The sequence below is a fragment of the Castor canadensis genome, chromosome 17, assembly GCF_047511655.1.
Source record: "Castor canadensis chromosome 17, mCasCan1.hap1v2, whole genome shotgun sequence".
Classification (NCBI taxonomy): Eukaryota; Metazoa; Chordata; class Mammalia; order Rodentia; family Castoridae; genus Castor; species Castor canadensis.
Window position 1 is genome coordinate 10,669,856 of NC_133402.1, and position 21,896 is coordinate 10,691,751.

Sequence of the window (21,896 nt, forward strand, 5' to 3'; positions counted from 1 at the left end):
CAATGCCATATGATATCAAGATAAGAACCCGAGGTGGTCAACAAGAAGCCAGAACATAGCATGGCCTCTGGAATTGGTCAGCACCGAGTGTAAGAACTAGATCAGACATTATCACATACTTGCAGAAAATACTTTGCCTCCTAAGGTCTCATTTTCCCCATCTGATAATAATGGCTTAGACAAGTCAATCTTAGCTACTAAATACTGCCTCACATTAAACTCACCAGAGCAGAGTCATTTGCTGGTCATATTCTTCCTTCAATCTCCAAGATACATGGTACACTCATTAACGTGATTGCCAAATTTTTAGGGAGAGGGAGTAGAATCCATGTTCTTCCCTTCAGTTTCAGTGATACATGTGAAAGTGCACATTAGAGAGCTGATAAAACAAACAAGCAAGGAAACAAATGATGAATGTGTTTTGTGAATATCCTGATAACCAGCAGAACCAGCCCAGACCTCTTCACTCTCCCCACAGATAGCCTGGATGATGAAGGTCAATGCCTAGATGTGTGACTGCAACAGTCCATCAAAGAGTGGTTGGGTTTCACTCAATTGATTCTCCCTACTAAGGCTGTGAATTGGGTTCAAACAGTTTGGAAACATCTTCCACCAAGGTTGAAGTTGAGCAGTATGTCTTATTACAGACTGAGCCAAAATATAACTGGAAGGCTCTTGTAATACCCAAGTTCCCTGGCCTAGGCTGCCATGTAATTAGTATTTATAATGTGAGAACCATCTCTGGTTCTCACAAGGTCAATGTCAGCAAGAAGTGTTTGTAAAAATATCCCTAAAGGCAACCTGATGGTTCAAACAGGGATGACTCCTGCCTATAGATCAGAAAAAAGTCTACCCTTTGATGTAATTCCTGATGGCCATTACAAAGAGGGAGTTGCCTGAGCATCGGCATTTGTCTTCTATTGGCCCCTTGTCCAGTTTTTTCTCTCGGTATCTAAGAGTTAAACTCCTAGGCTACTGAAAATTCCTGATCATGTGCCCTTTAGATGGCTTGGTACAACCTTGGCTAACCCAGTTAACTGATAAAGTGCTGTGTGCCTTCATTTTTTAAATCCAATTTAAAATTTGATTTTAAGAAAATATTTTCCCTTTTGCTATTTGACACAGTTGACTATTTTGCCAGAATTGTGTTACATTTTCCAATAGTATTTTTTTTTAACCTCAGCAACGATGTACTTCAAATGTGGCAAGAATTCCCTCTCCATCCTTGCCGTAGGAATTATGTTTGGAAACCAGAAGAGAAGCGTGAGGATCACAGCCATAAATTGATCTCTTCTAATTTAACTTCTTTTGAAAAGGGCTGAAAGTAAGCTATTGTCACTAAATTCCCAAACAGCACACCTCCAGGGAAGGCATTAGTCTTACTGTTTTGCAAATGGAGAAACTGGAGCTCAATGTGGTTAAATGTTTGAGGTCATGTTCAAGACTGCCTGATGCAAAAGTCTTATTCTTTACATGAAACAATTCTGTGTTCCGCAGAGCAATTTCTAACCTCCAAAGTATATAACGAGGCAAAAGATCACTAGGGGAGACCAATTCCCTACCCCATCCCTTTTTGAACAAGATTTAGTAAGGTATTAATTGCTTTTCTTTGTTTGAAGGTCAAGGATTTCCCATAATGCTGAGTATAATTGAGGGATACTATCGTTGAAATCTGATTTACATACAGTGAAATTACACAGATCATAATTTCACAGTAGTGTGACTGTTGAAAAATGCTTACCTGTAAGTAACCTCATCCAAATGAAGATAAATATTTTATCACGTGGAATGTTCTCTCACATCTCTTTCATTTCTATACCTTAGGTCCATCCACTAGTGCCACCAAATGCCTAGCAGGGACTTAAACACATTTTTGGTAAACTGCCTGGCGTATTCTTAAGTGCCCTTGTTGTCAATGGATTTATGAAGGAACTTGTACTTTCTTATCTTGCTAAAACTAAGTAAGCCCTGTCTTCGGTATTAGGGATAAATGAGTGTTTCCTGCCTTCAAGGCTAACAGTGATGGATTTGACTTGGACATAGGATAACATCTTTTGAATCAGTGACTCAGGAAATGGTCAGCTTTGTGTCCACAAGAGAAGGAAGATCTGGGACCCTTTTACTATTTCCAGTTGACCCTGGCTCCGAGGAAGAAGAAACACCAAGTCATCCCCGGCTGGTCCCACTTAATTTTAACTTCATCACTCTTTTCCTGTTACTCTCATTTCCCCTCTGTGTGAATGATGAGGGTGTAGAGTTCAGATCCACAGGGGGAACATGGCAATTTGAGTGTCCTTTGGCACGCCTGGGAGGCCAACCAGGCATGTTTAAATGAGGCCGAATCTGTGCTCTGTAATCATTCGGATCACAGACTGTTCCCTGTGTCTCCTCTCAGCTGGCAGTCTGCTAATATCTTGGGAAATTGTGCAGAAAGTGCTGAGGACTTGGTCTTCCCAGGTAGATTCCTAAGAAAGGAAATGAGAACTAGTACCAGTTACTGATTGGTCAGGCCTCCAGCCAATGGGGAGAGGCCTTTGTGGGTGGGGTTGCCCTGCTTTAAGAAAAACCCAGGGCAATTAAGGAAGGGGTGGGGTCCTTCTTATCTTCCTTTATTTTATAATGGGAGTCACCATGGGATTCTGGTAATAATATGAGATCCCTCAGGGCTCATTCGGTATTTCTAAAAGGGAATTCAATCTGGAGAAACTGATTTATAGTGAAAATTCAAGACACACAGCTGTTCTGTAAAGCAATGTATTACTCATATGGGATTCTCAGATAAACTTGAGCCCTTTAGTGTTTAGGGGAATTTCCATACCTTAGAAAAATTGAATTCATTCACTCATTGAACAATTTTTTTCAAGATGGGCTCTGTACTGAGTACCGTGGTTAGGCAGGTTCTACCCCCATGTATCATTTAAAGTTACAGCCGGAAGAACAGGTCCTGCTCTTGAGTGTGAAGCTTGGGTTTGGAATGATGTACCCCTTTCAGGAGTCAGGAGTGGGATTATAAGAAAACAGATCAAATTTCATGTCTTGTCAGAGTGCAAACATTAGACAAAGTGACCTCATGTAACTCAATTTTTCCTTTCTTTATTGTGAGTTGAAATTTAAAGTCAGACACACTGCCTAATGATTTTCTCTCTATTTTAAATAAGTGCAAACATCTAGGCATGTTCAAGGGACTTCTTACAAGTGGCTTCCCTCTCTGCCCCTTGGGTCCCTGGAGGTCTGCCCGCCCTTGAGGCTGCAGCTGGGGCAGACAGCAGCACATGGGTGTGAGGGCACTGCAAACACAGGATGCCCACCCAGCCAACAGATGAGCATCTCTTGATTGTTATTCTTTTAGGAAATTCTGATGGTGACTGGGCAGTTGCGACACTTAAGTCACCGAAAGGTATCGTATGGCTTTTTCTGGCTCTTTTGTCCAGGTGTTGTCAAATTAAATAATGAAGGAATAGAGGGTCCTGGTGTCTGTATGTGACCCAGTGCACATGTGTGTCTGATTGGGTAGAACCTACAGTCCGTCTAAGTTGCTATGTGTAGGTATTGTGTGCTTGTATGTGCACGTGGGCCTGGGTGTGTTTTGTCTGTGCTCAATGCAATCATTGGACAATGTGCTACCCCTTGCTTCCCAATATTTTCATTGCTTGAAGAAAAATTCCTCTCTCAGAAACCATTTCAGGTAAGACATCCAGTAATTTTTTTCTCAGAAAGCTACAATGGCAAAATGGCAAAAACACAGGGGAAAAGAACACAACTTCTGATGGAGAGAGAAACACAATCAAGTTGTTAACTAGGAGTTTGGGGGAATGATTGGCAGGGTAGCAGGATTAGGAGGTGGTTGACGTGAGCATGTGAGTTAACTAGCTAAGCGACTCGGCCAGCTGGTAGCTATTAGTTTACTAACTTCCTACTATGTGCCAGAGTGCTGGCTCTTCATATCCATTTTTATCACTTAATTCTCCAATGACTTGGTTGTGTAGGCATTGTCATTTCCATTTAGAGATGAGGTCATGGATGTCCAAGTGAGAATAAGTCACACTTGTCTAATGCTACCCATCTGCTAAGCCACAGAGCTAAAATTTGAACCATTGTCCATCTGACTCTAATGGCTAAATTGTTTCCCTCTGGGGGTCAATGGGAGAAGTTCTTTTCAGAACAGACCAGAAGCATTATTCTCATTCTTCTTCTTTCCTTATGCTTGGCATGATCCAGTAGTGGGAAGGAAGTAGCTGACTCATGGAGGTGAAGGTAGAACTCTTTACTTAGCTTGAACCAGGAGAGACTAGGAGACAAGGAAGGCTGTAGGCAGGGTACCTGCATGACCATTTTGTCTTTTCATAAGGTCATTGACTTCCAAGTAGAGACGGGACTAGGTGAGTTGGGGTTGGGGACATTCACTAGGATGTTCTTTTAGGCAGGTGATGACTACACTGAGGTGGATAGAGGGTGGAGAGAAGAAAATGATGGGATGGAGGGATAACTGAGGGGCTGCAGGACCTATGAGTGAATGGATGCGATGGGGAAGAAAAACCAGTGGACCTCATGGTTCTCTCATTTGAGCCTCATGAGCACACACTGTATCACCTGGAAGATTGTTCAAAAACAAAAACAAAAACAAAAACAAAAAACCAGATACCTGCACTAAACCAAGGAGCTTCTGAGTCACTAGGTGGTGGGTAGGGCCCCAGGAGTGGAATCACTAACAGGTTCTGAAGTGAAGCTAATGCTGCTAGGGTGCGAGCTGCACTGTGTAAACCACCACAGTAGAGAAATCTTGCTGGGATACCAAGACTCTAGGTGTCTTTCTGAGGCTTAAGGTTTTGGTGAGGATATTTGACCAGGACTCCAGAGGCTCAGAAACAACTGGTTTTGGGGAGGAGGCTCTGTTGTCTAGTCTCTCACTGGGAAAGAGGGCTTTAGTGAAAATCCCCTGACTACCCTGTTGTTGCCTTGAAAGAGACAGATTTTTGGGTCTTGTTTTAGATAATAACTACTCACATGTCAAGGTCCATTTTTAGAAATGCAAACAATTTGGAACATGACAGACCTGCTAATTTGAGAGGCATAAACTTTTTTTCTCTCTCCCCCTTGTGAAAAACAAAGCCATTAGGATCCCATGATACCATTTGGAGGCAGACTGCATCTCTGTCCTTATATCAGCCTGCTATTGTCAGATACATTTAGGAGGTATTTCAGGGCAGGTCAGAAGCAAGGCTTGAGAGCTGTTTTCTAACTATACCAGACTGATTTCACTTGTCCTGCTAAATGTACCTTTATCTTGCCTTGTCTGAGGAATAGAGAAGGGATCCCAGATAGGGCAAGGCCCGAATCCTTTTGGGGATATTGTCTTTCTTGAGACCTCGAGTCTACATGAAGCATGATAACAAGGCTGGGATTTTGTATGGCACTGCCTACCACATCCTACTATCTTTTTAAAAGGGAGAGACAAGCTGGATATGATGGGCTTAGACGCAGATATATCCGAGTTCCAATCCTGGCCCCCCTCACTTGCCAACCTTTACATTTAGCAAGTCATTCAGTCTCCTTGAGCCCCTATTTTCTGACCTGTAACCTACCATCCAGATGGTTGTGGAGATGAGATAATGCTTCAAATGTGTCACAGTCCCTCACAGATGGAAAGTGGTAAGTGCATGCAGGTGACTACTGGTTATCTTTCATTATTACTATCAAGTGATCAAAATCCTGAGGCTCCAGAAAATCCCATGGTAATAAAAACTGTTAAACTCTGTTTAACTCATCACTTCCCATACATTTTGACATTGGATCTCTTTTAAGACTGACAAGCTAACATCTTAATATCCAGCATCGTGGATGTGGCTGGGAACCCACCTTCAGAAAATAGGGCATTGCCCAAGAAGTAGGTAGGGGCTAGGTTGGATAAGAAAGGAGAAATGTGAGGACAAATTTTACATTTCTTGCTGTCACCCATATTGTCTGTAACTGACTTGGAAAGAACACCATGTCTGCCAGGGCAGGAAATGGCAAACACCACACTGGTTCACCCTCTTTATTTTCCACTGCTTAGAGCGTCCCATGCATATCGCCCCCTAGTGGTCACTGCTGCTGATCAACACGTGCTTGGCCCTGGGAATACCTGGCACATGTGTTTAAAACAAACCACAGGAGGAACCACTTCCAGCCCAGGGGACAGTTGTAATCAAGATAAACCATGTCTTTGGAACCTCCTTATTTTGCAAAATGAATCTGAACTTTCCAGAGCTGCAATGAAGCAGTGACCTGAAGTTGGTGGAACCTTCCAGAATGATGCTGTGATTTAATTTTCTCTGGTTCTGACTGGAATCTGCCCGTGTGCTCTTGTCCAAGACACTTGCATGCTCTGAACTTCCATTTCTAACATTGTTGAAATAAAAGCAATCAGAGCATTCTGTCTCATGGGGTTTGTGAGTGTCATTGTATGAGGCTCTGATGCAAGTTTCTTAGCATGGGTTCTATATACAGTGGGTGCTCAATATGTAAAACAAGGGACTACTCACTCCATTCAGCTCTGCTTCAGAGATAATTCTTGCCAAAAGAAATATACTTTACTCAGCTTTCTCTGCTTTTACAGGTAAGGAAAAAGGGACCCCCTGAGATAGCTGAGGTTGCCTAAAGCCACACAAGAAAATTGCATCTCAACAGGACCAGGACTCAGATTTCAAATAGAGGCAGAAGGGCTTGACAGATCATGGAGATGTTGGTTACAAATGTAAATCCTGGGCCCAACACTCCTGAGGACCAGGACCTGAGTGCAGGGTCTAGCATATTCTGTTTATAAAACACACTATCTGAGTGATTCTTATATATATTAAAATTTAGTCCTATCATTTTCTAAGACCCAACTCTAAATGCAAACTCAACTTGCCCTAGAGCACCAATTTCTACATGCTAGAATTCTTCCCAGAATGCATATTTTTGATGATTGATTAAATAAAATTGTTTCTTTAGTGTTGGGTTTGTGCTGGGCCACTGTTGGAGGATAAGAACATCAGAAGGTGACAGTCATGTATTTGATCTCCTGCTCTGCCTCCTATTTGCAGTGGAAGAGTGACCTGATGACCAAATTATTCAGCTTCTCTGGGCCTTTATTCCTTTGTCCACCATATGGAAAAAAATATTGCCTTGGAATCTTTCTTTGAAAGTATGTAGACTGGGTGTGGTGGTACCCAACTGTAATCCCAGCTACTTGGGAGGCAGAGATAGGAGGATTATGGTTCAAGGTCAGCCTCAGCAAAAAAAAAAAAAAAAAAAAAAAAGGAAAGTGAGACCCTATCTTAAAAACACCCTTTCAAAAAGTGGCCTGGCATAGTGGTACATGACTGTAATTGCAGCTACTCAAAAGGTGGAGGTAGGAGGATGGCAATCTGAGGCCAGCCTGAGCAAAAGCACGAGACCCTACCTGAAAAGCAAACTAAAAAGCAAAAGGGAGGGGGACATGCCTCAAGTGGTAGTGTTCTTGCCTAGCAAGTATGAGGCCCTGAGTTCAATTCCCACTACCACCAAAAATAAAAAAGAGTTTAAATGTGATCATGGAGATGAAATTGCTAAAAATAGTGCCTTGCCCATAGCACATATTAAACAAATCCTAGTTCTTTCTTTCTTTTGAGAAAATAAATGTATCCCAGTGAGAATCATTGGTCCAAGAGATACTACAGGAGGCACAAGACAAGAGCAAATGTGTAACTGGGTTACAGTTGCATTGGAGTACACACATCCTACAGCCTGTCCCGGGGGAACACCCACCCAAAGGCAGCCTTGAAGCAGCTCATGAAATTCTGGCCTTTGCAATTTCCTGATTTGGGTTATGGGTTTGGTAGAGAGCAGTAGGCTATAGAGCAGAAGGAGGATGGGGTGGGGGTGATATGAGGTGATGTTTTTTAATAAAAACCAAATCCCACTGGCTCCCGAGTTCAGCCCTTTTGAAAAGAACATGCAAGCACTGGAGCTTTGATGAGCTTTCTTGGGAACCCACAGGACATGAAATGAACCAGTGGAGAAGGTTCTCTGATTTTCAGAAAATACCATCCCATCAAGATAGCAATAAATGTTTTATTAGTTTGAAAGTATGTCACTCTGAGCAACAGCCAGCTAGACCCATTCATTCCAAAGCTACCTTGTATGATGTCCATAGTACATAGGAGGCTCCCCATGTACATTTATTAATAAATTATTAAATGAAGCTGGGCATAACATTTGAAGTAAATCCTGTTGCCTTTTCTGCAGAAGGACTGAGAGAAAGTCAGATGAAATCAGAACACCTGTGTTCTCAACCCAATGCTGCTTCTACCCATTTGGGTGCCCTAGGGCTTGGTGGATAATGGATACTAAAGTGACCTGTCATATAAAATGCAAAGTTTAGTATTATTGATCTTTTGGGTCCTCTCTATCTCTATAAAGACCTCATGGTTTACTTTGATTGGTTTGCCTTATCATGCTCCCACCTCTCAAAAAATTGTTATGGTGAGAGCTATAAAATGGGTTGTTTGTAGTCCCTGGGGAGTGGATAGAGTACAGGGACTACCCTCCACTGAGGGAAGAGGTGGATTCCATTCAAAAATTCACCTGGAAGTAGGTGAATGAATGCTTTGTATCTATATACAGTGTTGGGTAACAAAGGACCTCAAATCTCACAGCTTATAATTTAGTGAGCTCAGCACTTATTTAGATTGAGATTCTATGTGCCAATGATTTATGCTGATGTGTGAGGTTCTGATATCAGTTGAGTTTGCCCAGCCTATCTGGGAGTTGGCTGGATATGGCTGATTGAGGCTGGTTTTAGCTGGATTGATGGAGGTAGCTTGGCTTTGGTCCATGAGTTTCGTTCTCAACAGAGGAAGGCGACACACATTCTATTGATAATGGCCCAGGTGCAGGAAAGCAATCAAACCAAACCTGCACTTCTTCCAACTTCTGCTAGTGCCATGTCTAGAACCATCTTAATTACATGGAAGAACTTGGACTCCATGAAGACTGATCAGAAGATAAGCCACACAATAAATTTCTGAAAAGAAATATCTCCATCTATGGAGCAGCAGTGCCAGGTGGATGGAAAGGCAGTGAGCAAACAGTTCCCATTTGGGGCCCCCTTGTGTCAGGGGGTCAGCCATGTCTATAGCATGACCCCATCCACCTTTGCTCAGCAGCCTTTCTGTAAATGGTGACTGCACAGCTGGACTGTCTAAGGGAAGAGACAAAGGGCCTGAGGTTTCAGAGGGCTGTCAGCTGTAAGAGATTCACAGAGTGCTCCAGGAAGCCACAACAAAGGCAGCTCTTGGTACAGCCTGGGCAGCTTTGGTGCAAAGCCCAATCCAAGCAGTTCCAGGATCTTCCCCAGCAAAGGCAGTTGAGACCTCCTGTTGGGAGCCTTCAGGGTTAAGACTAAAAAAATGGAGGGGGGGGCAGTTAGTCTCCTGGCAGCCCTTTTCTGTTTTCCTCTCTTAGAAAGACACGCTTCAGGAAAAGATTTGATGTTGCATAAGGAGAGCAGGATGCAGTAAGCTTCATTAGGACTTGGTTCAAATGCAATTCCCTCTACTTGCAAGGCCCTGAATGAGGTGAAATGGGGCTAATTCACCATAAAGACAAGTCTTCCTATCTCCTCCCTGGCCCTCTCCTGCTTGGATAGCTCAGCTTTTTCCTTGCCTTTCTTGTTTCTGCCTGCTGAGACTGCCTCAGGAACCTGCACAGCTTTACAGTATGTATTTCAAAAGAAGAGAGAGATGCCTGGGTATTTTATGAAGAACATGGATATCCTCCTTTTACTTTTTTAATTTAGCTTGTGAAGGAGGAAAAAAAGGCAAAGACCCAGAAATCATTTCTACCTAAGTTAAAGTAAATATTGTCTGACATTACCAAAAAGGTCCCACAAACACAGTGGCTTAAGAAAAAGATGTGTGTTTCTCTCTCATTTAACAGTCCCAAAAGGAGTAGGGTAGCTCTACTCCAAGTGGTCACTCAGGGACCCAGGCTCCTCCAGCCTTTTCACTCTACCACCACCTGCCATGTTGTCCACATGGGGACTGTTACAGTTAGTTGCTGTCATAGTGTGTTAGTCAACTTTCTCTTGCTGTAACAAAGTATCTGAGATAATCAACTTAAAGGGAGGAAAGATTTATTTTGGTTTATGTTTCAAAGGTCTCAATCCATGGTTCCTTGGCCCTGTTGCTTTGGGCCTGTGGCAAGGCTGAACATCATGGCAGGAGTGTGTGTAGAACAGAGCTGCTCAATATCATGGTGCTTGGGAAATGAAAGATAAGAGAAGAAAGGGCCAGGGTCCAATATACCCTTCAAAGGCATGTCCCCTAAGACCTACTTTCTTCATTATGCCCTATCACTTCAAGTTTCCACTGTTGTTCCATAGTGCTATCAATGGTTGTGTTAGACTTTTTTTGTTGCATGACAAAATATCTGAGCGAAACAACTTAAGAGAGGAAAAATTTATTTTGGTTCATGGTTTTAGTCCATTATGGTGAGAAGGACATGACAGAACACAGCAGGTCACACTGTGGTGGTCAGAAAATAGGAGACAGAGAGAGAAAGAGAGAGAGAGAGAGAGAGAGAGAGAGAGAGAGAAATAGGTTTCCTCCTTCTTCACCTTTTTTTTTTTCCCATCTAGACCATCAGTGTATTGGACGGTGATGCCCATATTTAAGGTGTGGCCTTCTCTCTTAGTTAATTCTCTTTGGAAACACCCTTATAGACACACCCAGAAGTGTGCTTTACTCATCTCCTAGGTGTATCTCAATCTAATTGAGTTGACAATCAACTTAAGATGAACCATCATAGCTAGAGACCAAGCCTTCAATACAGAACCTTTGAGGGACATTTAAGATCTAAACCATACTACGTAGCATCATTCTATCCTGAGAGAAGGGGTAGGAGGGGACACCCAGAGCAGCAATTTTCTTTTAATCAAATTGGATGGAGTAAAAATTGGATGGATCACTTTGCTAGCATTTCACTGGTGCAAGATCAGTCTCATGCCCAAAGTTAGCTTCCCAGAAGGCCAAGAAATCTAGTTTGGAGCTGCCTGAACATGGACCCAAGAAAAAAAGGTAGAACAGATTTGATTCAGCAGATAGGTATGGCAGATAATTAGCTACCTACAACAACTTTCAGATGAGGCTAAACATTTAAGAAGTCCTAATATAGAGTAGCAATAATGTGCTTGGCCTTTGCATGCCTTGTCCCATTTATTTCTTCACTACAATCTGCGAAATAGATTTTAATACCCTTATTTTATATACTTTTTGTTTTCTAACATTGCCCATAGTAGCAGCTGAAATCTATCAAATACCTACTTTGAGGCAATGATATTGGTACAAAGTACTCTACATGGTCCTCTTCAGTATTCTCAACCCTGCTACCACATAGGCCATGTTATTTTATTTTCAATTTTATAGACAGTTTAGCTAACTTACTCAAGGTCTCAATCCTATAAGTAGAAGAGTTGGCATTTCCACCTGCTCTCAAAGTTCATTTTCCTTACTCCTATTGTGAAGAAGATTTTACAGTCACTAAAGTTGAATGACGTACTTCTAAATTTTGTTTTAGAATCTTTCAGGCTCTCAACATCATTAATTTCTCTTCTCAACACTTTCCAATCTCACTGAAGTCTTGCCTGTCAAGAATGGAGGCTCTACTATGGCTTCCAGGAGCCTAGTATGGGATGCAAAACTCACAGTTTGGCTCTTTGTCATCATAAAAGTGATTGCTGTACTCTGCATGGTGCAGAAGAGACAGTGGGAATTAAAGAAGAAGAAGTATTGGTGAATATCTCAAAGTACAACCTCACTAATAAAACTGTATTGGACGGAATTGGTGTGACATAGCAGAAAGAGCCCAGGCAACTACATCTATCCTGTTGACACAGAAGGCCAACTAAATGAGAAAACACATGGAACATTCCCAAAGAGTGCCCAACCTGGAGTGATAATGAAACCTCAGTCTCCTTTCAGTTCGATGAGAAGCACACAGCATTTTATGTAACTCAGCTCTGGGATAGGAGGTCACTTCCCATCTGTGACTGGCCAGTGGTTCAGCCAGTGCCAGGGCACCACCAAGGATGTTGGAACTCACACCTCTTGCAATGAAGCAGCCACCTGAATACTGGAAGAACCAGAGCCTGGCAGAAACATTCTCATGTCACTCCCAGCTCCTTCTCCTGCTCTGCTTTAAGGAAGAAAAAGCTAAGCATATTTGGCCTTGTTGGGGGGCGGGCAGGAGTTGGTATTTGGGCTTCATAAATTTCTGACTGTGACATGTTGATGTTTTCTCTTGAGAATTTAACATTTACATGTATTTATTGATCTTGAAAGGAAGAAGCACAAAGAGTATTTTCGTGGCTTAAGTCTCACCCATGAAGTTTTGAAGGAATAGATTCATGCTGAACAATGCAAAAAAAATAGTTAAATGAGTGTGAGTGTAGTAGTCTTCAAATAATCAGTGGAGCCAGGTATCCTGGGTCAAAACCCAACTCCATTACTTAGACAAGTTTCCAAAGCTCACTGAGCCTCAGATTTCTCATTTCTAAGGTGAGACCAGTAATAGCACCCATCTCAGTAGGATTTCAGGGTATGAAAAACAGTAACAAATGTAAATTCCCTAGCAGAGTACCTGGCATAGGGCACATGCTGGATAAAGTGAGCTGTTACTCAGTTTACCACTGACTAGAGTAGGGCAGTAGGGACGGATACCATGTCAACAGTTAGTCTCCTGTGATATGCAGTCTCTTTAGACTTCTCTGCCTCCTGCACCTGACTTTGTTCTACCTCCTCTGAACTAAGTCTGCTAAAGAATATCCAGGCCTCTTTAAACTTTTAGGCAACCATATGAAGACTATTTCACCCACCCAACATATAAAAGCCCTTAACCAAAGCTTCAGTCCTACAATGCCTGGAAAGAACAGATCACTTAATCTTTTGTGGTATGGGCCAGATAACCCGGCAATGAAGCACCCTGCCCATTTCTAGTATGTTAGAGAATGTTATTGGAATCTAATTATCTTCAATGCTTTACTTCCTTAATCAAATGTCACTTGGCTAGATGTTGGGGTGTTACAGGTGGAATATGAAACATCCCTCGCAGGTTCATGTATCGAAGGCGTGTTCCCTTATTGCAAGCAGTGTTCAGGGGTGTGGGTTTGGGAAAGTGATTGGATCATGAAGACTGCCTTCATTAATGGGTTAATACACTGATGGATTTAAAATTTGAATAGCCTGTCGGGAAGTAGTAGAACTATGGAAGGCCCTGTTCCCCCAATAAGGGGGGGTGTACCCTGAAGAGATATACCTGTCCCTGGCCTTTTCCTGTTGCTCTGTCTGCTTCCTGGTCACCGTAAGGTGAGTGGCTCTTATCTACCATGCTCTTGCCATCATGATACTCTGCCTTGCCTTGTGTTCAAAGCAATGGAGCTAGCTGACCATTGAAACCATGATCTGAAATAAATCCTTCCTCTTTTAAACTGCTTTTCTCAGGTATTTATCACAGCAAGGAAAAGTCTGACTAACACATGGAGAAATAGCAGTGAGCAGAGCACATACAATCTTTGTCCTAAGTGGAGCTTATGTTATAGCCAAGGGAAACAGAAAATACCTAAGTAACTGAGAAAGGTAACCTCATATAGTCATATGGACTATAGACATATTAAAGTAGAAGGAGCTCATGAGAGCAACTGGTGGGTGTGTCTCCTTTGGGCTTTCAGGAGGGTTTTTCTGAGGAGGTTGCCATTGGTCAAAAGACCAAGTGACAAGAAGAAACACTTTGGCCAGAAGGAAAAACAGGAATCCGGTCCAAAGGTTGAGATATTGGTAACCTTGTGTGTTCAGAAACAAAGGAATACCAATATATCCTGGGTTGAATACTGTCCTCTGAAATCCATGTCCGCTCAGAACCCCAGGTTATGAGCACATGTGAAAATAGAGCCTTTGTAGGTATAATCAGGTTAAAATAAGGTCATACTGGATTAATGTGGGCCCAATGCCTGGTGTTTTTACACAAAGAAATTTAGAGAGGGAGGGAGGGAGGGAAGGAGAGAGGGAGGCAGAAAGAGAGAGACAGAGAAGGAGGAAGAGGAGGAAGAGGAGGAAAGAGAGAAAAGAGAAGAGAGAAGAGAGGAGAGGAAGAAAGAATGGGCATTTGAAGCCAGAGGCAGAGATTGAAATGGTGTGGCAATGGGTGTCAAAGACACCCTACTGGTGGTGCTTTGTTGCAGCAGACCTGGGAAATAAATTGCACCCTGTGATGGGTTCTCTATCACTATGGAAGAGAGGAGGGTAGATAAGGAGCCAGAGTCCAGGTCATGCTGATTTGGTAACTGCAAAGAATTTGGATTCTGTGCTTAAATATGATCAGAAGATTAATGACTGCATTTAATCATATTCTTGAACCAAAGACAGACACAGATGAGGAATGGTGAGAGTTCTGGCTGGGGCATTACTTACCAGATAAATTCCATACCTGAAGTGCAAGAATATGCGCAGGCAAGAGTGAGCTATGGGAAGCCCTCCTGGAGATATCTTTGGCCCAAGGAAAGAAAGTAGGTTGGGAGACCACCTGCTGAGCCCCTCAGATGTGCAGCTTGTCTTAGAAACCGGGTATCACCTTGATGCTGTCTACGTCCATGGATGAGAGACTCCAATCCGCCCTGCACCTGTACAAGTGTCTGCTGCTAATTAAGAGAGAAACAGATGGAGGATGGTACAGTTTAATTTTACAGCCCCAGCTCCTTCAAGGCAATTAGGCTCATTGGAAGAAAGGCACCTTTTCTCTTTCTCCCTCTTTTATAAATGCAGAAAAATCAAACTAGAGATGGTCAGTGTCGTTGAAAGTCTCACACATCTGTTTCCTCGTTGGCTTGTCAGCCATCTGCCCATGAGGTAGTGGGGCTGGTTAGGTTAATGCATTTATTGATGGGGCTTACGAGACTGTTCAATGAATCTGTTATCTCTTTCACATGGAGCCTTTTAATATACTAGGACAGAGACCACACTGCACAAAGCAAAGAGTGGCTAGGTATTCATTTCTTCCCTTTCATCTGGCTCCAAATCCAGAGAGAACAAGAAACACTGTGTGAAGGGGGTTTTGTGAAACCTGCATTACCAGGTAGTGAGAATGGTTCATCCACCTAACCTGTACCCGCCTCCTTGCTGTTGAAATAATCTCTTTAGAGGTACTGTTCCATGCCTCAGGCACCAAATCTGCACCTGTCCTTCACACCTATAAAACACAGCAGAGCCCCATTGAGGAAGGCGATCTGACAAATAGATAGGTGTGAATGAGACAATCTTGCCTACAGGACACTAGATGAGTGGAGGATAACCTTGCTTTCTCCATTCTACCTCTCAGATATGCTTTCAATTTCTTGAAGTGATCATGTGTGAGCCTTTCCACCTAAGGGTTTTTGCAAACGTTGTCATGCATCAGATATCTACTGCTGCTTAACAAATGATTCTGGCACTTAGTAGCTGGGCAACCTTTTATTTGGATAATAGGATAACAGTTCTGGGTCTACTGGGAAGTTCTTCTGGTTTGAGCTAGATTGATTGGCTGCTTTTGGCAGAGTTGGCTTAGTGTCTGGGGTCAGAGGGAAGGTCAGGTGGTGGTTGTATTGTCCAGGATGGTGTCACTGGATATCTGGCAGTTAACAGGCTGTTGAGCATGGTGAATGTGGGTAACTGACCTGTGCATTTCTTCTCATCCCACAGACTTCTTCTTCATGGAATCATGGTTCAGAGGCTGATATCAAAAGTTGGTACATTATTTGGGAGGAAGAAATAGGAGGATCACAGTTTGAGGTCAGCCCAGGCCAAAAAAAAAACACCTGAAGAACTTATCAAAAAACAAGCTAGATTTGGTGGTACATACCTATAATCCCAGCTACTCAGGAGGTAGATGCACAGGAGGATTGTTGTCTGAGGCCATCCCCAGGGCAAATAGCATGAGGGTCCATCTGAAAATAACTAAAGCAAAAGGGATTGGAGGTGTGGCTCAAGTGGTAGCACACTTGCTGAATAAGGGTGAGGCCCTGAGTTCAAACCCCTCTACCACCAAGGACAAACAAAAAAGGGGTTCTATGATTTGTGGTCAAAGCCAGGCACAATGCAGGCCAATTTCAAGGTGTGGGGAAGTAGACTTCACTTCTTGATGGGAAGAGATGCAAAGTATTATGGCCGCTCTTGCAATATTCTGTCTGTTCCACCACCTGGTTTCTCTTTTTATTGCTCTTCATCTTCAGATTTCAGAGTTAAGCAGCACTTTCTTAAAGAAATCTCTGATACCAAACTGCCTCCTTCCTGATCAGATCAAGCAAGGCCACTTTGCCCTCTAATGGAGTAAACCAGCACTCAATAAACATAATGGGTGGAAGGAAGGGAAAAGGAAAGAAAGAAAAGAGAGCATATCCTTCTATTTATACTTCCTGTGTAGCTTAGATAACAGGCATGCAGCACCACACCCAGTGTTTATTGGTTGAGATGGGGTCTTGTGAACTTTTTGCCTGGGTTGGCCTGGAACCACAATCATCCAGATCTCTGCCTCCAGAGTAGGTAGGGTTACAAGAGTGAGCCACTCTGCCTGTCCTAGAGATTTTTATAATTAAGAAAATTATAAGAGAAAGTAAAATTAGAAGGGAACTAAAAAATTGTCAAATAAGTACATAGGAAAGATAGAAAGAGAGAAAGAAAGAAGAAAAAAAGGAAGGAAGGAAGCAAGGAAGGAGTGGGGGAAAGGAAGGAAAGGAAGGAGGGAGGGAGGGAGGGAGGACTTAGTGCAAGGGAGAGTGTGGTGAAACTGGACATTGGTATAACTCATTTGTAGCTTACAGTATGTATCAAGAGCCTTAATAATGTCTACTCTTTGGTCAGTCCAGATCAGGACTCAGTTAACCTTTATCTCAGAGAGTTGGATGTTAAATACTCCAGGATCTTCACATCATAAGGTCCCAGTCGCAAGTACTCAACTCTACCATAGCCATAGCAGAGCAATGGCACCCATTACTGAATGAACGGGTGTCACTTTGCTTCCAAGAAAACTTATTTATAAAAACAGTTCTATGGGTCATGGTTTCCCAGTTTGTGATCTAGATTGAGAAAATATTTTTATAATGGTTCTAAACTCAAGCTTCTAAATTTAAAGTGAGTTTTGTGAGCTTAGGCCAAAAGATTTTCATTGGAGCTTTACTTGTAATAGCAAAATATTGGCATATCTTGAATAGTCATCAATGGGGGATTGACTAATTTTGATAATTCCACTCAATGAGATATTATATAGGCATTAAAATGTTGTGAATTAGTAATTTATAACAAGATGGGGATTGCTTGATAAGAGTGTTATAGGAGGAACAAAAACAGTTTTTATGATTGTGATGATGATGGTGGTAGCTAACATCTAAGCATTTTAATACACATCAAATCACTTAACCCTCCAACAACCCTATGAAATGCCCTATGCAGAAGCTGATGCTGGTAGAAGTTAGGTAACCTAGCCAAAGTTACATTGCTAGCAGGTGGCACAGTTGGAATTTGAACATGGCTCTGCTTGATGCTAAAAGCAAAAATAAAAGCAACCAAACAAACCAATAAAAACCTCAAATTAAAGTCTGTTTATTAAAGAGATCAGAGGAAAACACATCCATCTATTGATACTGGCTGTCTTGAGTGGTAGGTGATAGCTACGAATGTATCTCTACATGTTCAGTATTTTCTCTAGTGAGAATGTATGGCTTAAATAATGAAGAAACAACACTTGAATTTTATAGGGAAGCCAAGAATGGAAGATGATGTAATAGACCCTGCTGGGAGAAATGTTTATTTAGGGGGATCTAGGGATCCCCTTGGGCTTGCCTTAATCCTCTTGTGCCTGCCTCTGTCTTGTTTCAGGTGGAGTTTCTATTGTGTCTTGTTTGGATTGTTGGCCCATTTTTATACAGTTTTCAAGTTGACCTGACAATCCCTAACTTTCCTCTCCTCTCTCTCTCTCTCTGTTCTTTCCTCCACTTCTCCATCCACCTGTCTCACTGTACAGCTGACAAGGTCAGTGATGACTTCTACTCCAAGCGAAGGCACCTGGCTGAGCTGGCCGCCAAGGGGAACCTACCTCTGCACCCGGTGAGAGTGGAGGATGAGCCCCGGGCCTTCAGCCCTGAGCACGGGTCTGCAAAGCAGAATGGACAGAAGTTCCGCACCAACAAGATGCCCCCACATCCCCTGGCCTACAACTCCACCACCAACTTTAAGGGCTGGGACCCCAACGAGCAGTCTCTCCGGCGGCAGGCTTATGGCAACAAGGGCAAGCTTGGCACAGCTGAGTCGGGCTCCAGTGACCCCTTGGGAACTCGCACCCAGCACTTCCCACCCACACAGCCATACTTCATCACCAACAGCAAAACAGAAGTGACTGTCTGAGCTTTCAGTACCGGGAGCACCCTGGAGACCACACTCAGCTGAGAGAGGCAAAAAAGTCACCCCAGCCACACCTCCCTATTCTCCCCCACGCACCCACATACTCACTGTCAACAGGAACCCACCACTGACCTACCCGTGACACGGAATCACGCTTTTCCTGGATCATGCCTAACTCCTGCTGGCAGGCAACTGAGGAAGACCGAAGCATGGGCGTTCAGCAATACAGCAAAGGGGAAACTGAGGCACACTCTTTCAGCTTCAGGCCCAAGGTGGCCAACTCACATGCCCAAACTGTGGGGCTAATTTTTCTTTTCCTCCTCACTTGAAACTGAAATTATGATGAAAAAAATTATATAAGTAGCACAATTTAGAGAAATCGTCGATTGAGCACATACACCATTTGCCACATGCTGTCTTTCGGGGTGAAAAGTGGGTAGAGAAAGAAATCAGAAGAGTTGGGGAGAAATCTGTCAGCATTATAAAAGCATTTTCTAATCCCAAGAACTATGTGGACACAAAATGGTGACAAGCAAGAGACAGTAATTGAACCCCAACCATTACATTGATATTTTTCATATCACTGATGCTGAAAGCAAAAAAAAAAACAAAAAACAAAAAATACACACACACTCAAACTCACACACAAAAAAAAGACTCTGAACCCACCAACAGTGATGGGAAGCCAAGAACATTCTAGACAACTCCCATAAAGACCATCACCTTGGAAATGGGAGGGATGGGCTTTTATGGACGGGAGAGGGTCCAGAGAATCCAAAATAACTTTTTTTAAAGACATAAAGTATAATCCCAGTACAAAACAGACAAAATCTTCAAGACTTAGGAAATCAACAATTACATCATCAACAACAAAATCTACAGTTGGAAATGTCAAAAGGAGGCAAAAAGGGGACCCAGAACCCTGGTGTTTCTCTCTCACCTCCAAGATCTGAAACAGCCACAGAAAGAAGTCCTCTATTAACTGTCTGTCCCCAACTTCCCTTCCCCCCTCAGCGCATTGCTGCAGCCACTGCAAAACTTCAACTGCTTTGGACTTGAAAATGTCGTAAGTGTGGGTGGTGCCTTCAATGTGTTGCTGTTGTTTATTGACGGTCTTGTTTCCCAAGTGCAACCTGTGTTCTTTTAGCCTCCCACCCTCCCGTTTATTCTGCCGTAGTAGAAAATGTTTCCATCCTTCCTTTGTAGGTGAGCCCACCCCTCAACACCCTCTAAGGGGTGGGGGTGGGGGGACCACTGCAAATGTCAGGGCTGCCTAAGGACACTCCCACAATTCCCACGGTCCCTCCAAATTACCTCTGCAGGTATTCGATGCCTTTATTCCTCACCCAGAATTTCCCAAGGTTGTTTTTTTCAGAATGGCTCTCATATCGCTAATAGCCCTTCAGTGTCCGAACAAAGACAATTCCAATAAAAGTTCTATTTGCTTAGTAGAAGTCCAAACAGGTGCATGGAGAGAGGAGAGAATTTCATTTAAAGTGGGAGGATTTTACTGAGCCCCTAAAGATCTTAGCTAATTAATTAACAGGAATCTCCAAAAGATCTGGTCAAAGGATAAAGGGAGCATTTCCCGCAGTGTTCTGCCTCCCCTGTCTCCCCACCCTGGCAGATGGAATCAGTACACAAAGATATTTATTCTCCTCATTCCCACCAGATATGAGGACACTGGAAAGGAGTTTGATCTCTCTGGGCCTTAGTCTCCCATCTGAATCATGGGAAAATGGGGCTAGGTCAAGCTTTTCAAGGTTTCGAAATAACAAAACATCTGCCTGTGTTTAAATATGAAATCTTGCAAAGAACGTATTATATAAGAGTCCTGCATATAACAAGATGTCATGCAGGAGAAAACTGGGGTCAGACATTGAGTGCCCACTTCCTCAGCCCCCATGCTGTGAACTTCAAACCTCCCCCCCCCCACCCAGAGTAGAGTAAATACTGCTGGGAAGTGTCAGTATTTCCTGGACATCAGTTAGCTACATCTCTAGCAGTAGTTAACATGTATCTGTGTATCACCATCACAATGTTGCTGTTTAAATTGATTCGATTTTGATACATGTTATTTGTAAAGGAAAACTTCATCTCCTTATCACAATCAGAAAACCGGTATCAATTGCCATAAATAGAAAGTAAGCATTAAAATAAGTACAAAGGTAACAAGGCAGAAATGATTAAATTCTAGCTAAAGTGCATATGCCCAAGGAAGTGTCTGGTATGCTTTCTCTATATTAAAGCGAGATTAGCAGGTGTTTGCCTAGTTAAAAAGATACTGGCACCCAATGGTGACTTTCTCCTAGGATTAATCAGATGAACTGAAAGGTAAAAGGAAATAGCAATCTCTCCTTCGTGAATCATTGTTAAATATTGTTGCATCCACGTACAACCTATAGTCATTTGTGTATACTAGTGGTACACGGCCCACACTCTAGGATATACTGGATTGACTTATCTGTGTGGTTCCCTGAATCTCAAAGCTTCTGTAATTCTTATCTTCCTTCTAAGGTCACCTTTACTCTTTGCCCTGAACCTGCTTCAACTTATCCTTCTCCCAACTCTGATTAAGGGTATTTCTTGGTTCCCGAATCTATAGTGTTTTATTTCTTCCTTGTGCTGCTTTTGGGGTAAATTTCGTGCAGTGAACTTGACTCTTAGGGGTGTTCAGTAGAAATTTTGGCAGCAAAGATGCCGCCTGGTCAATAAGATTTAGCCATGATGGAAGCTGAAGATGGTCAAGTGCTTTCCAGGTAATGCTGTCCGAGGACAGTCCCAGAAATACTTCTGTCTCATTCCCTTCCTGGTAGTTTTGCAGGATGAACTGAGGATGGACATTTAGACAGGGAAGTCTATTTATTCTTTGGCTTCCTCTTGGGAGGGTAGACAGACCTCATGATACTGAAAGAGGGGGTAACCTATGGAACTATCTATGACTGCCATGTTCCAAGACCAGGACTCTGTAGCTATCATGGGAAGATAAAGAAGATAAAAACAGATTAAAACAGAGCCTCTTCTCTCCTCATTCCATGCCCTGGCACTAACCTCTTCTTCCCTTTAGCTATACCTTGATTTCTAACCCAATGGGACCAGAGTTTGGCTTCCTTTGCCTTCCAAGAGTGTCTCAGCCTCCATCTGCCTTGGGCTCTGCCTGGCATCTCCATCTAACTTCCCCCAGTTTTTTGTGTAAATGGAGCATATTTTATGTGCAAATATTTTAGTAACCGTATGTTCTGCAAGTAAACCTGTGTTAATACTTGTCTCAACTGCAGAGTTTATGATACCAACAATACTTCCTACAATGAAGAAAAAAAAACATTTGTTTGTTTTCTAAGAATGTTTATTTGTAAACATATGTATTCACTATATTAATATGAATTTCTTACCTGGCAATAAAACTGATTATCTGTGATGCTGTTGGGGTTGTCACGGGTCTTTCTAGAGTTTTGTGTCCTGATCTGAGTTTCT

At 42.6% G+C, this 21,896-nt stretch overlaps 1 protein-coding gene across 7 annotated transcripts in view; it reads left to right on the forward strand.

Moving 5' to 3' along the window:
• The window catches only part of Shisa9 (shisa family member 9), a 474,421-nt gene that overhangs the window by 261,139 nt on the left and 191,386 nt on the right, over positions 1 to 21,896 (forward strand). For 2 of the 7 annotated variants that reach the window (XM_074058977.1, XM_074058975.1), the window contains exons 4-5: positions 3,350 to 3,397; positions 18,046 to 21,840. The exons of 2 other annotated variants lie outside the window; for them this stretch is intronic. In XM_074058977.1, coding sequence (XP_073915078.1) covers positions 3,350 to 3,397; positions 18,046 to 18,425 — 428 coding nt within the window. In that variant the 3' untranslated portion in view covers positions 18,426 to 21,840. Of the gene's footprint in view, positions 1 to 3,349; positions 3,398 to 18,045; positions 21,841 to 21,896 lie in introns of those variants that run through there. 3 more of the 7 variants (XM_074058980.1, XM_074058981.1, XM_074058976.1) reach the window with 3 other exon arrangements.